This window comes from Artemia franciscana, chromosome 8, assembly GCF_032884065.1.
Source record: "Artemia franciscana chromosome 8, ASM3288406v1, whole genome shotgun sequence".
Classification (NCBI taxonomy): Eukaryota; Metazoa; Arthropoda; class Branchiopoda; order Anostraca; family Artemiidae; genus Artemia; species Artemia franciscana.
The window spans coordinates 41,677,420-41,693,897 of NC_088870.1; the positions used below are offsets into that span (position 1 = coordinate 41,677,420).

Here is a 16,478-nt window from a genome sequence, read left to right on the forward strand (position 1 = left end):
GTTTGTTTTAAGTTTTAATGTCGCTCCTTACTTTCAGTTAAAAAAACTAGTTTTTTTTATTTAATTTCTGAACGTTTTTGAATTAATGCATGTTTGATTTTTGCTCTCCGCACATAAATCATTGAAATTAAATTAGTATATTAATTTTTTTTTTTGGCTAAATGGCTTTCGCTTAGTTTTGATCAGACGATTTTAAGAAATAAGGGGTGGGGAAGGAGGCCTAGCTGCCCTCCAATTTTTCGGTTACTTAAAAAGGCTACTAAAACTTTTAATATTCAACGAACGTTTTTATTTGTAAAAAATATACGTAACTTAAGAATTAACTTACATAACAAACTTTTATATTCTTATATTTTTATTATGTGTACGAGGGGGTTTGTACCCTCGTTAATACCTCGCTCTTTACACTAAATCGTAAGTTTTGTCCCAATTCTTTAAGAATGACCCCTGAATCAAAAAGGCCGTAGAATAAATAGTTGAAATCACTAAAAATATTTTAGCATAAAGAGCGAGGTATTTATCTCCTCCTAAATACCTCGCTCTTTATGATAAAGTATTTTTAGAACCCCTCATATGCGTAATAATCTCTGTTCGTTTTAAATTTCAATGCTAATCCTTACTTTCATTTGAAAAAACGTTTTCATATTTTTCATTGTTTTTTTTATAGTAATGCTAGAAAATCCTGCGCCCTTTTCATTGAATTTTTCTTCCCCCATGACATATTCCTCAAAGGAAAGATCCTCCCACAAAGCCCTCTCCCATCAACCCCACCCTCAAACCAAAAAATCCCCATGAAAACGTCTGTACACTTCCCAATAACCATTACTATATGTAAACACTGGTCAAAGTTTGTAACTTGCAGCCCCTCCCTCAGGGATTGTGGGGGAGTAAGTCATTCCCAAAGACATAGTTATTATGGTTTTCGACTATGTTGAACAAAATGGCTATCTTAAAATTTTAATCTGTTGACTTTTGGAAAAAAATGAGCATGGGAGGGGGCCTATTTGCCCTCCAATTTTTTGGTCACTTAAAAAGGGCACTAGAACTTTTCATTTCCGTTAGAATGAGCCCTCTCGCGACATTCTAGGACCACTTGGTCGATAAGATGACCCCTGGGAAAAAAAACAAAAAAAAAACAAACAAACAAATAAACACGCACCCGTGATTTGTCTTCTGGCAAAAAATACAAAATTCCACATTTTTTAGATAGGAGCTTGAAATTTTTGCTATAGAGTTCTCTGATATACCGAATGCGATAGTGTGATTTTCGTTAAGATTCTATGACTTTTAGGGGATGTTTCCCCCTTTTTTCCAAAATAGGGCAAATTTTCTCAGGCTCGTAACTTTTGATGACAAAGACTAAATTAATTGAAACTTATATATTTAGAATCAGCGTAAAAATTCAATTCTTTTGATGTATCTTTTAGCATCAAAATTCCGTTTTTTAGAGTTTCGTTTACTATTGAGCCGGGTCGCCCCTTACTACAGTTCCTTACCACGAACTGTTTGAAAAGAAAATAATTCGGTATTTCGGGGCTTCTGACATTATTACTCCTTTGCGGAAGTTAGGCTCAAAATTGAAAAAGGATTATATTTTTTCTCTGGGCCCCTTCCACCTCTTAGTTCGTTTATTTTCCCGTTAGTTTTCACCTGTTTTCGCTTTATAGTTGTGTTATCTCTTAGCAGTTCTTTCGTTAGTTGAGTTATGGCTGTGGTATATATGTTTTATCGCTCGTATAGTTGTGTTATTTTCAAATTATACTCCATAATAGAGAGGCTCCGAACACCCAGCATTGTATATTAAGCTCTTAATTTGACGTTTTTTTCTAACGTGACCAGATTCGTCCTGCGACCTTTTCATTGAATTTTTTTTCCCCATGGCATATTTCTCCAAGGAAAGATCCTCCCACATAGCCCCCTCCCTCAACCCTACCCCCAAAACCAAAAAAATCCCCCGGAAAACGTCTGTACACTTCCCAATAACCATTATTATATGTAAACACTGGTTGAAGTTTGTAACTTGCAACCCCTCCCCCAGGGACTGTGGGGGAGTAAGTCATCCCAAAAACACAGTTATTATGATTTTCGACTATGCTAAACAAAATGGCTATCTCAAAATTTTGATCCGTTGACTCTGGGAAAAAAATGAGCGTGGGAGGGGGCCTAGATGCCCTCCAATTTTTTTGGTCACTTAAAAAGGGCACTAGAACTTTTCATTTCCATAAGAATGAGCCCTCTTGTGACATTCTAGGACCACTTGGTCGATACGATGACCCCTGGGAAAAAAAACAAAAAACAAACAAATAAACACGCACCCGTGATTTGTCTTCTGGCAAAAAATGCAAAATTCCACATTTTTGTAGATAGGAGCTTGAAACTTCTACAGTAGGGTTCTCTGATACGCTGAATCTGATGGTGTCAATTTCGTTAAGATCCTACGACTTTTAGGGGGTGTTTCCCCCCTATTTTCCTAAATAAGGCAAATTTTCTCAGGCTCGTAACTTTTGATGGCTAAGACTAAACTTGATGAAACTTATATATTTAAAATCAGCATTAAAATGCGATTCTTTTGATGTAGCTATTGATATCAAAATTCAATTTTTTAGAGTTTTGGTTACTATTGAGCCGGATCGCTCCTTACTACAGTTCGTTTCCAGGAACTGTTTGATTCTCTTCTCCCATGATAAACTCTTCCATGAAAAGATCCTGTCATGTAACCCCCTCCCCGCGACACCCTTACCACCAGAAAAATCCCTCCTGAAAACGTCTGTATGCTTCCCAATAGCCAATACTATATTTAAACAATGGGCAAAGTTCATAAGTTGTAGCCCTTCCCCCGGGGACGGTGGAGAATTAAGTTGTCCTCAAAAACAAATACTAGATTTTTTGACTATGCTGAATCATTTGGCTATCTCAAAATTTTGATCCAGTGAATTTGGGAAAAATTTGAGCGTAGGAGGTGGCTTAGTTTCTGTCCAATTCTTTGCTCACTTAAAAACGGTACTAAAACTTTTAATTTCTCTTAGAACGAGTCCTCTCGTGACATTCTAGGACCACCGGGTCAACACGATCACCCCTGGGAAAGAAAAACAAAAAAACACGTATCCGTGATCTTTCTTCTGGCAAAAAAAATATACAAAATTCCACATTTTTGCGGATAGGAGCTTGAAACCTCAATAGTAGGGTTCTCTGATGCGCTGAATCTGATGGTGTGATTTTTCAGGCTCGTAACTTCTGATGGGTATAACTATACTTGATGAAACTTTATATATTTAAAATCAGCGTAAAAATTTGGTTCTTTTATGTATATATTGGTATCAAAATTCCCTTTTTTAGAGTTTTGGTTACTATTGAGCCGGGTCGCTCCTTACTACAGTTCGTTACCAGGAACTGTTTGATAGGTATAGGAAATCTTCTATAAGCTCATTTGTTCAGTTGTGCAATAGGAACTACTGCTACAACTACAAACAACTCACCGCAGCACCAAGCCACCTGGGGCCAACACAGCTACGCACGCTCCTCCTCAATCTCAATCTATTCAAAGCCTCTCTCTACACCCTCCCAGGAAGTTCCCATTTAAAAGTAATTCCATTCATAATAGAAGCAAGTAGTTGTAAATAACTTGCTGTTTCTCTTAATTTCTTTTTTTCTCCTTTTTCCTCTGAGTGTTACAGGCAATCTTGTTAAATTATATGTTTGGGGTCAAAAGCCACTTCGATATTGATATTCAAGTATCTGGACGTTAAAGAGGGGTCTGGGCCCAATGTAGTACGTTGCCCTATGAATAACACCAATTCTTGGGATTTTTCTTACAATCTCTAATAACGATGAATGACCTGCTGTTTCAAGTAATCAATTTCATCAAACACTTAAAGTTTGCAAATAAATTATAGGAGAGTACAGAACTACTCTTTTTTTTACAACTTTTCTTTTCTTTTTTCATTTTTTTTCAACTTTTCTTGTTTTTGGCTGCGCAACTTTTCGAACTTTTTTTTTTTAAACTCACTTGAAGTCAAAACTCAACATTTTAATATTCAAATTGAATTGCTACTTTTGCAATTTTTGTGTAATGATCAAACTCATAAAGTTTCAGGCGTTTAACAACGATAAACGATTTATTTAATAATAAATAAATTAGTAATGATAACAATCCATGAATTTGACTTTGCATGGGCTTCATAAGATGTATTTTTTATATTGTTTCATTTTATGAATTAACCTTTGAGTTTGATTATAATCTAATTATATATTATGGTAATATCAACTTAGTAATATAAGTAAATCAACTTCCAATTATATGGAAAGTATGTTACAGGCTAACTGTGGCTCTATATTGAATATTTTGCACTCGTTTAGAGGTTATTTGACTCTAAGTTCGTCAAAAGACAGTTCCCGGACGGGTAGATTTAAAGGGTGTCTTTTCGAGCCCTAATTTTGACTGAGATTCATTCCTGAAAGTCGATATACTACATTTTTTTTTTATTGCAGTATATAATTTATAGATGTCCTCCAGATAAGAAGTCTTTCAGTTGGATTTAGGCAACATCCTTTTGGGGGAATGCCTCTGCTAATTTTATCTTCGTGTTAAGAAAACACCACACACATCAATATTGATATCGGCATGTACATGTATGGGGTAGAGGGTAGAATTTCTGGTAATTTTTGCAAAGATGGAATAACTGTCTTTCCGATTTGACCTTAGCTAAGTCAGCACTAATGTCAAATTGGAACAGGGCTAATTGGACATTTTAATTGTCTTTTTCAGGAAAGTTGTAATTATTCTTTTTGTTAAAAACCTCAAAATTGCGAGCTAAATCTTCACATGGTTGAAGTAAGAATATTTTCACTTAAAAAAAAAATCGAACTCTTTTCTCTGTTGTTCTCTCTTCTTTTCTACAAAACTTTCAGATAATGATTAGCTATGTCAATGGAAACACGCTGGAGCAAGAAATCAAGAATTCAAACAAGAAAAAAGAAAGGAATTTGGAAGTATTCACAAGAACAGGGCTCTTATTGCACTTCGGCATTAACGGTTATCAGTTGCAGTCTTGGCCTCTCCTGGGCCCGGGCAAAATGTTGATTAGAGCCCCTCCCCCTGTCTGCCACAAAATTTTCAGGCAGAATTTTCAATTAATGTTTCAATTTCTTAATTAGTTAATAGTTTATTGATTATTTTTAGTTTATTATTTAAATTATTCAACTCTTATTAGTTATTTGAATTTACTTATTTTAACTATTACTATTTATTAATTTCATCAGTTGATTTAATGATTTGCTAATTATTTTCATTTATTAACTGTGCCCTCTACTTTGTTTCAATAAAAATAAAATTTCTAAAATTACAACATAATTTTAACCGTTAGATTACTTATGTGAAATTTTTTGCCCCTAAAATTTCTTTGCCCGGGGCAAGTGCCCCCTCTGTCCCTTCCCTAAAGCCGCCTCTGATGGCTATGCCAAATTATAAATGTTTAGAAAGAGTCAGGCCTGTGTACAAAATGCCCTCATTCCTTGTAAATGTCGCGATTTGTGTGGTTAATCTTACTCTTTGTGGGTTATTCTTATTCTTTATGTTTTTTATATAATTTTCTCATTTTTCGCTTTTTTAAATGTATGCTTTTCCCCCAGAAATAAGGCCCTGAATATTTGCGGAGAGAGGTTTTAAATTTTCTCTTTCTCTTATCATTTTAATAAAGTTTAAATATACTCGTTTATTAAAATAAACAATTTTAATAAACTTGTCATTACGTTTCCTCTCTTAAGGGAGAGACACTAGCTGGTCCCCCCATGCCACCCCACATCTTTAAAGATACGACACCTTTCACAGAACGCTCTAATTTTAAAGTTATTTCTCATAACCACATATGATTCAAATCTGAGATGTTTTATTTTTTTCCTTTTTATAGCGCATTCAGTAAAATCGTTCTTGGAATTCGGTACCTCTTGACTTTCGTTTATTTTATTTTTTTACATTTAGTATTTTCTTTACCCAGTGAGTCCCCCTTGGGGTTTTATTAATGGAATTAACAAGTTAGGCCACTTCTATTTTCACCTCACTTAGATGTCTCTGATTTTCCGAAGCAACTTCACAAAGTCCTGTGCAACTTTAGAACTTTTAAATCTAGAATCTATAAAAATATCTTGAAGAGTAGAACTCAAGTTTGATAATGAGATTAATAAAAAAAAACTAGCTTTTTTAACTCAAAGTAAGGAGCGACATTAAAACTTAAAACGAACAGAAATTACTCCGTATATGAAATGGGTTGTCCCCTGCGCAATCCCTCGCTCTTTATGCTAAAGTTTTTAATTGTTTTAAAAAGTAGAATTTTGGCAAAGAGTCAAACTTTAGCTTAAAGAGAGAGGGATTGCGCAGGGGACAACCCATTTCATATACGGAGTAATTTCTGTTCGTTTTAAGTTTTAATGTCGCTCCTTACTTTCAGTTAAAAAAAAACTAGTTTTTTTTATTTAATTTCTGAACGTTTTTGAATTAATGCATGTTTGATTTTGGCTCTCCGCACATAAATTATTAAAATGAAATTTGCATATTAATTCTTTTTTTTTTGGCTAAATGGCTTTCTCTTAGTTTTGATCAGACGATTTTGAAAAATAAGGGGTGGGGAAGGAGGCCTAGTTGCCCTCCAATTTTTTGGTTACGTAAAAAGGCAACTAAAACTTTTAATTTTTAACGAGCGTTTTTATTAGTAAAAAATATACGTAACTTAAGAATTAACTTACGTAACAAACTTTTATATTCTTATATTTTTATTATGCATATGAGGGGGCTCGTCCCCTCGTTAATACCTCGCTCTTTACACTAAATCTTAAGTTTTGTGCCAATTCTTTAAGAATGACCCCTGAATCAGAAAGACCGTAGAATAAATAGTTGGAATTACTAAAAATACTTTAGCATAAAGAGCGAGGTATTTATCTCCTCCTAAATACCTCGCTCTTTATGCTAAGGTATTTTTAGAATCCCTCATATGCGTAATAATCTCTGTTCGTTTTAAGTTTTAATGCTACTCCTTACTTTCAATTGAAAAAACTTTTTCATGTTTATTTTTCATTGTTTTTTTTTAAAAGTAATGTTAGAAAATCCCGCGCACTTTTCATTGAATTTCTCTTCCCTCTGACATATTTCTCCAAGAAAATATCCTCCCACATAGACCCCCCCCTCTACCCCACCCCAAACCGAAAAATCCCCCTGAAAACGTCTGTACACTTCCCAATAACCATTACTGTATGTAAACACTGGTCAAAATTTGTAACTTGCAGCCCCTCCCCCAGGGACTACGAGGGAGTAAGCCGTCCCCAAAGACATAGTTATTACGGTTTTCGCCAATGCGGAACAAAATGGCTATCTCAAAATTTTGATCAGTTGACTTTGGGGAAAAAATGAGCGTGGGAGGGGAAAAAATGAGCGTGGGAGGGGAGGGGGCCTAGGTGTTTTCCATTTTTTTTGGTCACTTAAAAAGGGCACTAGCACTTTTCAGTTCCGTTAGAATGAGCCCTCTTGCGACATTCTAGGACCACTTGGTCGATACGATGACCCCTGGGAAAAATAAAATAAAATAAAAATAAACACGCACCCGTGATCTGTCTTGTGGCAAAAAATACGAAATTCAACATTTTTGTAGATAGGAGCTCGACATTTTTGATATAGGGTTCTATGATACGCTGAATGCGATGGTGTGATTTTTGTTGAGATTCTATGACTTTTGGGGGGTGTTTCCCCCTATTTTCGAAAATAAGGCAAATTTTCTCAGGCTCGTAAGTTTTGATGACAAAGACTAAATTTGACGAAACTTGTATATTAAAATCAGCATGAAAATCTGATTCTTTCGATGTATCTTTTAGCATCAAAATACCGTTTTTTAGAGTTTCGTTTACTATTGAGCCGGGTCGCTCCTTACTACAGTTCGTTACCACGAAATGTTTGATTGTGATTTTTGTTCTGGTGAAAATCATTTTAGTGATTCTGGATTCGACTTGTAGCTCGAGCTAAGTTTCGAACTGAACTTCTGAAATATTCGTATCAAACGACCCACCATGCGAAGAAAGAAAAGCTAAATGCGACAGATTAGACCGAGATAATACCATATTTATAATATAGACAGTTAAAAGCCTCGCGAACTGCGAGGCTTTTAACTACTGTGAGAGTTTTGCTACTGTGAGAGGCCGATGAGTGGAAGGTCTCTATTTAGCAATCGCATATTTTTATTCTTAAATTTAAAAGATGTGCATCAAAAGATTAAATGAAACTGCCAAATAAGTCTCTTTTTGCATTTAATTAGAATGAGTTATTTTTTTTCTTTTTGACAAGCTTGTTGTTTCTTTTAAAGTAAATGGAGTTTGTTTTTCTTTTCTTTTTTTATTGCTACTTGGTGATGTGTCCTTACCTCAAATTCTATTGGGTAAAAATCTTGTTAGAAAGAATTATTCACAGGGGAGCAATATTACAAAGTAATTGGAAAGACTCTAGTACTAGAAAGAAAGATGGTTCATTTGATGGTATAACACTTCCGTTTAGTTTTTGGAGCATGTAAAAGTCACAACAATACACATAAAATTGGTGGTGTTTCCGTGAATTTAGTCTGACGTTGAGAAAAAAAAAATCTATAAACTAAAACTTTAAAAGATATCCGAATCAGAAAAGACCAAGTAAATCCCAAATGTACCTGAAAATTTGTTGGACTAAAAAATAGCTGATTGTACCAAGACTTTCAAATTGTATCAAAAATGGTACAATTATACCGTGTTGGCAACGCTGCTGGCTATGCCAAAATTGTCCCAAATAATGACCGATAGTCTCGTAAGGAATTACCTTTAGATTTTATTCGACGTATTGTAGCCATTTTAATTCTGTTTCTATACGGTTTGCGACCAATCTTTGTATTTGGGATCTTTGTTTAATGCTCAAGATACGAGAGATATATGAGTCCTGTATTTTCGCTATTGTCGGTATTTATTGTTTGTTCTTAGATCACATAGAGACCGTAGGATTGTTCAAACGTTTGTTGCTACTGATATTTTGACGTTTCAAAAAAAAATTAGATTCAAAGTTTTTAAGAAGGTCTATTTACGGTTAAGTCCTCATCATCCTTTTGTTGGATTGTTTTGGTGAATCTGCTTTGTAGTTTTGTCGCGAGTAAGGCCATATCCAGAAGGGGGGGGTACGGGGTTTGATTTCCTCCTTCTGAAATTTTTGTCAAAATCGTAAAAACGTAACAAAATTTTATGCGTTTTTAGTGCGTTTTTTTGAAGCTTTTTTTGTTACCCCCCTCCCCCTGATCAAAACCCTGGATATGCTCTTGGTCGCAATCAATATTTATTGACTTATTTTTTTTCTTTTTCAATGTGCGTTTGCGTTGTTCCAGTTCTCTGTCTATATAGCATTGGCATCAATTCATGCAAACTTAGGGTGGGGGTAAGGTGCAAAGTTTATTTTCCAAAATCTTGGAATGGGGCAAATTTGAAAGTGCTAGAGTGGAAGACTTTTTAGATTCAAAATCAGCACATATTTTTTAGTTGGGAAGTGAAAGAATCATTTATAGCAATTTGTTTACCACATTTTTACTCGATTATAATTACATGGGTGCGCGCGCGTGTACAATGGCTTAAAGTGGGGTCAGTTTTTCCCTTATCCTATTTCTACTATTTACTTTCGTTTGCAATTACACGGGATTTAGTAATCCCATTTTCTTCTTGAGAACTTTACGCTCTTTACTATTTAACTAACTTTTACAATCAAAACTTTGTAATAGTATTTCTTGAGAGTTTCCAACCCCAAAGGCTCCTCATGTCTACTTTCAGAGCACGTAATGTCACCTCATTACTAAAGGGATACACAAGGATCTCTTGTTATCCCTTTGATAAATTACATCAAGTTATCCTTGCCTGGTCTTAAAGCGGGAAATTCTTTTCTAATAGGTATATGGATAGAATCAAAAATTTATCTAAGAAAGATGATATTTATGGAAATTTTGCGAAAACCTTTAGAAAAGCGCAGTAAATTATAGGCAAAATTGATTCTATGGTCTTATTCTTCGATTTTTCAACTAAATAATTTAATTTCCACAATAAAATATGAATTCAGGGGCAGATACAGGGGGACCCTGTGTCCCCCAAGATTTTCTGGCACCCTCATTCGGTATTTTTCGTTTCTTTAAATAGACTTATCAATTTGGTCAATTATTGGTGCCTTTTGTCACATTGGCCCTCCCCCAAGATTTTTATACAAACCTAAAAAAGGACTTATGACGGATTAGCTTCTCACCCTGTCAACTATCTGTCTTGGCTTTTTCTACAATTAGCCATGGCTTGATGCCCGCTACTACTTAATTTTAATGAAAATCAAGCAGTTGCGGGCATCAGGTCGTCGTTTAATTGTAAAAAACCCAAGACAGATAGTCCTGAGTGAGTGAGAGGCAAATATGGCATAAACCCATTTTAGGATTATATAAAAGCCCTTTTTAGGTGTATGAACTTGCCCTCTATACGAAATTTTGGGAGATGGATTGGTACATTTTCTTTTTACATTGAATGAATTAGAGAAATTAAGTAGAAATTAGTTTAATAGTTTAATTAGTTTAATATGTATAATAATTTAATCAGTTTATACTAGTTTTATCAGTTAGTTCAATAGCTGCTGCTGAAGATAATTAAATACATCTCTTTGATGTATAGTCTCAGTAGGCAGTTTTGTTTCAAAAGGCTTAGGGGGCCGTAAATAAAAGTTATATATATATATATATATATATATATATATATATATATATATATATATATATATATATATATATATATATATATATATATATATATATATATATATATATATATATATATAATATATATGTGTGTGTGTGCGTATGTGTGTGTGTACAATTATTTGATATGTTTCTTTACTAAACAAAGCTAATTATTAATAAGGTAGACCATTAATTAAACGTTAATCTTCATTGGTGTGATCGCAAACATTAAAATAAGATCGCGAACATAATTAATTGTAGTTTGTCCTTCTTTTTTACAGTTTGTTAATTCATGGGTAGTAAATAAAGTATTTTCATTATTGCAGCGCTACTGGTGGTAAACTGTGAAACAAAAACTATGGCGACAAAATATAAAAGCGTAAGACTCCAAGGCTAGTGGGGTAGGATACAGTCATATCTTCTTCAATATCATGTTTATACTCCATTTTACCACGAATCAAAGATTTAAATTCTTCTGCCAAAAAAAGTTCTAAGGTGCACCATCTAAGCTCACAGTGATATGACAAAGGCTAATTTGATCAAATAACTTACGCTCCATTTTAGCACGAACCAAAGATTTAAATTGTTAGACCACAAAAAATTCTTAAGTGCACCATTATACTCACAATGATATGATCAAATCAATAAAATTATCGTACCCCGATGTTTTTTAGTGATTTAATCAAATAAATTATGAAATAGATTACACTCCATTTTACCACATATAAAATTTTTTAATTATTATGCCAAAAAATACTTTTTAAGCATACCCTTACGCTCACAATGATAAATTCAATGATTTGACTAAATCAAATGATTGTGGTTTTGACAGAATATCTAATGTATTGTATCCCTGCGACTTGTAAACATTAATAGTTTTAATGCTGTCCAATTTTTTATTCCAGGTGATATAATAAACATTCATGATAAACAGGAAGATGGTTGGTGGGTCGGCGAACTTGAAGGCAACATTGGCATTTTCCCCGCAACCTACGTAGAAGAACTTGAAGATTAAATGATGAATGACATGCATTCTTAGAGAAGCATTGCGGAAAAGTTCTCGTCATTGATCCAGGCTATTTCTCTAGAAAGTTTATTTCCGTCCGGTCTGTTGGTGGAATTTTGGACTGATGCCGTCACGAAAGCTTTAGTTCCCTCATCAACTTGCTAGTGAATATGGCACAGAATAAAAAATTTCGTGAGAGCCTCATAGGGGGTTTTAGTTTTGATGGTGACTCATTTCCTGATTGTAGTGAATTGGATACTACCTCTGAAGTAATTGCGTATAAGGCCGAAAGGTATGACTGTATATCTGGAATCTTTTCAAAAGAATAAAAAGTATTAATGTTTCCACCCTAATATTTAAAAGAACGGATTGATTTTAAAAAAAGATGAGCCGTTATATATAAAGCTGAGAGATACAGCTTTACGTATGAAAGTTTCTAGACTACATGAAAAATGACGGAACTTCAATATTTAAAAGAGCTGTTCAATTTAAAAAATATTTGAGCTATTTTATAAGAATTTTGGGAGGGAGGAGGGTATGACTGTATGTTTGGAATTTTATCAAAATATATAAAAAATAATAAAATTTCAACCTCGATATTTAAAAGAGCTAAATAATTTTGAAAAATATAAGCTATTACATGTAAACTTGAGGGTTAATACATATGCCTGGAAGCTTACCAAACTGTATGAAAAATAATAGTATTTCAACTTCAATATTTCAAAGGGATAATTAATTTTAAAAGAAAAATTAGCCATTACATATGAAGTTGAGAGGTATATATGAAACTAATAGTATTTCAGGCTCAATATTTAACAAAGCAAAAGTATTACACAATAAAATATTTATTTTAACTTTGAAAAACACGTGGTTCTTACCTATTACACGAACCTTTTGATATTATATCTTAAAATTATTAACCATAAGACTGGGATTTTCCGAAAGTCAATGAAAGTTGACGGCAAATCAATGAAAACTAACAGTATTTTAACTCCAATATTTACACAAATCAAAGGAATATGAAATCTTAAGTTGTTTTATGATTTTTGTGGATGAAATTTTAGTGTTCGCAGCTCTTTGGTCTCTCCTCAAAAATTTTTATGTTTTAAGTTAAGAAGTATGATTGTGCATCTCTGCACAATGAAGTATGCAAATTCTTTCGAAATTAAAGCAAATTATTTGTGTTTAGTAAAAATTTCCAAGTATTGTTGTATCAATTGCATATAAAGATTGTACTACATTTTCTCTTTTTTTCGCTACAGATAGGCTAAATTAACTCTAACTGTCTTTAAAACATTTACATCAATAGGCTAAAACGCTTAGAAAGCACTAGTGTTTGAGAAGAGAAGTGTTGAATATTTTGAGGTCTTTATATACCTACATATGAGGATATATATATATTATTATTACTTAAACATGGCTATTTTATTTACTAAAATCAGTTTATTTAAAAAATTAACAAAAACTTTATCCTCCTTCATGCTCTTGTATATGTGCTCCCTGATGTTTTTGCTGAGGTATTTTATCCTTTCCTGAGGTTTTTATTTCGCCCTCAATGTATTTTAGTTTTAGTTGGTCTATACATTTTGAGGTCTTAATATCCTTACATTTGAGGATAGAAACATTCTCATTACTTGAATTTGATTAATTTATTTACTAAAATTAATTTATTTAACAACAATTTTGTATCCTAATTGGTCTCCTGGTGTTTTTGTTGAGGTATTTTAGCCTTCCCTGAGGTTGTTATTTTGTCATTATCGTATTTTAGTTCTTGTTGCTCTACTTTGCCCTCGACTTGTTATTTCTTTAGAGAAGCACGTGCTTTAATTTTGTTGATTTACTTCAACTGTTTAGTTTATTATTAAATTCTATTTGCACATGCCCTCTTAGATAAGGGGTATCAATGGCCCTGGAGGACATTTAATCCTTTATCTTTTTATTTGTATCTTATTAATAACATACTTTTATAATACGAGCAAGCACATTATTGCTTTTGAAAATTTTTTCTTCTTCAATTTAAGTTCATTTAAAACAATTTTGCTGGCGAAAGTATGATGATCGCAAATTTCAAAAATATTAAATTAAGCACTTGTTTTATAGTAATGAACAAACTTCATTAATAATAACGACAGGCCACTAATCTTGGAAACCATAAACTTTAACGATTGAAACTTCTCTTGAAGAAACCAAAAAGCAACCTTCTCTGGGCGTTTCTTCTGGATGTTTATTCCACATTTGGACTGGAATGAATTTCCAGTGGTATACGCTGATCAATATTTCCTCTCCCCAAATGCAAGAATTTGAACAAATAAAATTTTTGAAAGAAACGAAAGCAAAAAGGAAAGAAATATTTTTTGTACTTTCTTTTAGGGATTTGAGACTTTCTTTTAGGGATTTATAACTTATTTCTATAAATGTATTTATGAATTCAAGTTTACAGATGTGCCTATATCGATAAAAATGTTTTATATTTGACTACAGTTCTATGTTTTATGTCCCAGTTATTCTTAGCTGGAATAAATTTCCCCTCTTTGAAAAAACAAAGACGAACTTTTTGGGACATTTCTGCTGGACATTTTTGCTGACACTTTGTGTCGACTAATCGCACCAACAACTAATATAATAACACGTGTCAACTAATACAATTAAAATGGATTTTTGGGGATGAAGAAGGTGTGAAAGGGTCTTTGTTTTTCTTTTTCTTTTTTTTAAGAAGAAACCCTAGAAATTTGATTGTTTTGAGATATTTTTTCTATATTAGAAAGATTCGCTATGTTTAGAAATGTATTTTTAAACTAAAATATATAAACATATTTATATACATAATTTGAAATCGCTAGATGGAATCTCAAATCCCCAAATAGTACAAAACCACTCAAAATTTATTTTTCGTCTATGTCAAATTCTTTAACCTATCGTTATGTTGCTCAGTTTTTAAAACTGCAGCAGCTTCTATTTCAAATTCTTCAGTTTTGTTTAACATCAAAACCAGCAAACAACAATTTGTACGTTTATAGGAATGTAATTTAGGCTTAAACAACGCTTAAGCTTAAACAACGAAAAAAAAATCCAATTTACATGTAAAGTCATATGCGGGGTTTGAACCCCCCCCCCCGCCCGCTTCCTCCCCACATCCCAAAAAAATCTGACTCGTGAAAACGTAACAAAAGTCCGTATAAACAAATTTTTGATGTGTTTTTACAAATACTTTTCTCCTCCCCCCTTCCCCCTTCCCGGACAAAGATTATGGATGTGTCCTTGCCTGTATGACCTATTTAGGGAATTGTAGGGTAATACCAGTTGTGTAGATTTAGAGGGCTTGTGCCACTAGCCTTCATATCACATGGGCTTGGACAATAACAATTCTTTATGTGTGATCATTGAATTTAAGGTGAAACAAATAAAAGGGATGTGCTTTACGTTGTATCTGCTGATTTTGGGTAGTTTTGGCTTCAAATGCTCGGAAGTTAATATTTGTAAGTATTAAGTGATTTAATAGTTGTAAATAGTATATTTCAGTAAATAGTTTTAGATCAAATTTATTTAGTACTTTTCGTAATTTTCAACTTACTTTAATGTTCATGAAGGAACAAAATAAATTTTTGGAAGTGACTAGTTACCATTTAATTTGCTTTCATTTCTCGTACGCTAGTAAAAAAATCCAAGTTTGGTAAAGTCTGTCTTTAATTTGAGGAGTGCAAAATTTTCGAAGTCTCAAATCGAGTATTGCCGTTGTTTTTAACTTGTGCTTGTATTTATTTTCGTTGTAATCGATGTATTTGAGTAATAAAATTATCGATCCAGTATATACTTTTTTTTTAATAAGCTGTTACTAAAATTTGGGGAATTAAATATGGAAGAATATTTATACCATTCGAATAATTAAAAAAAAAAAAAAAAAAAAAAAAAAAAAAAAAAAAAAAAAATATACCATTCGAATAATGTCGTTTTTTTCAATTAGCTGCTATTAAACATGGAGGAATTTCAATTATATATCAGGTAAGATTCAGTAATTTTCTAGTGTTTAGAAGCACCTGAGAATCACTATATCCTATATTATATAGGATATAGTGAATATAATATAGGATATAGTGAATATAATATAGTATATTCACCAGATGGATAAACTGTTTAACCATCCAAAAACTCCATACAAAGGACAATTCATGCACTGCTGTTTCTTATTTTAATGTAATAAGAATCTAATGAAAACAATCTCTGGGATGCTGTACAAGGCTACATCCAGGGGAGGGGGGTTGCAAGTTTGAGCCCCCTCCCCCCTCGAAATTTTGACCGGCTCGTAAAAAAGTGGCAAAAGATCATACAAACACATTTTGATCGTTTTTTTAGTAATTTGTAAATCCCCCCCAAAAAAAATCCCGGATACGTCCCAGAGGCTGTGGCTTTTGCTTATGCGTTTTACTCACAGATTTATTACCCGAATAGATACTAGGCACTATATCAAAAACATCGCAATGAGAGAAAGGTAAGCAGCTAATAAGATAAGCTGTCCAGTTGCAGTCAATTAATAAATTAGCAGACCTAAACAACCGGTTTGGCCTGCTTCAAATACCTTCAAGTCCTTTGCCGAGGGCATGGAAGAAAATGTGTAAGGAGAGCGCAAAAACCCTCTCCTGTCTGTAGTGTAATATGTGTAATTCCTCTGTGGTTTGACTATAGGAAAAAGGAGAGACTACTGTCCTGTAATTTTGTGTTAAAAA

General features: G+C 33.3%; 1 protein-coding gene across 1 annotated transcript in view; it reads left to right on the top strand.

Annotated features, from left to right (window-relative positions):
* LOC136030443 (uncharacterized) overlaps positions 1–16,478 on the top strand; it is a 272,907-nt gene that overhangs the window by 105,533 nt on the left and 150,896 nt on the right. Inside the window, exon 12 of the mRNA XM_065709425.1 lies at positions 11,657–12,049. Within this exon, the coding sequence (XP_065565497.1) occupies positions 11,657–11,766 (110 nt within the window). The 3' untranslated portion in view covers positions 11,767–12,049. The remainder of the gene's footprint in view (positions 1–11,656; positions 12,050–16,478) is intronic.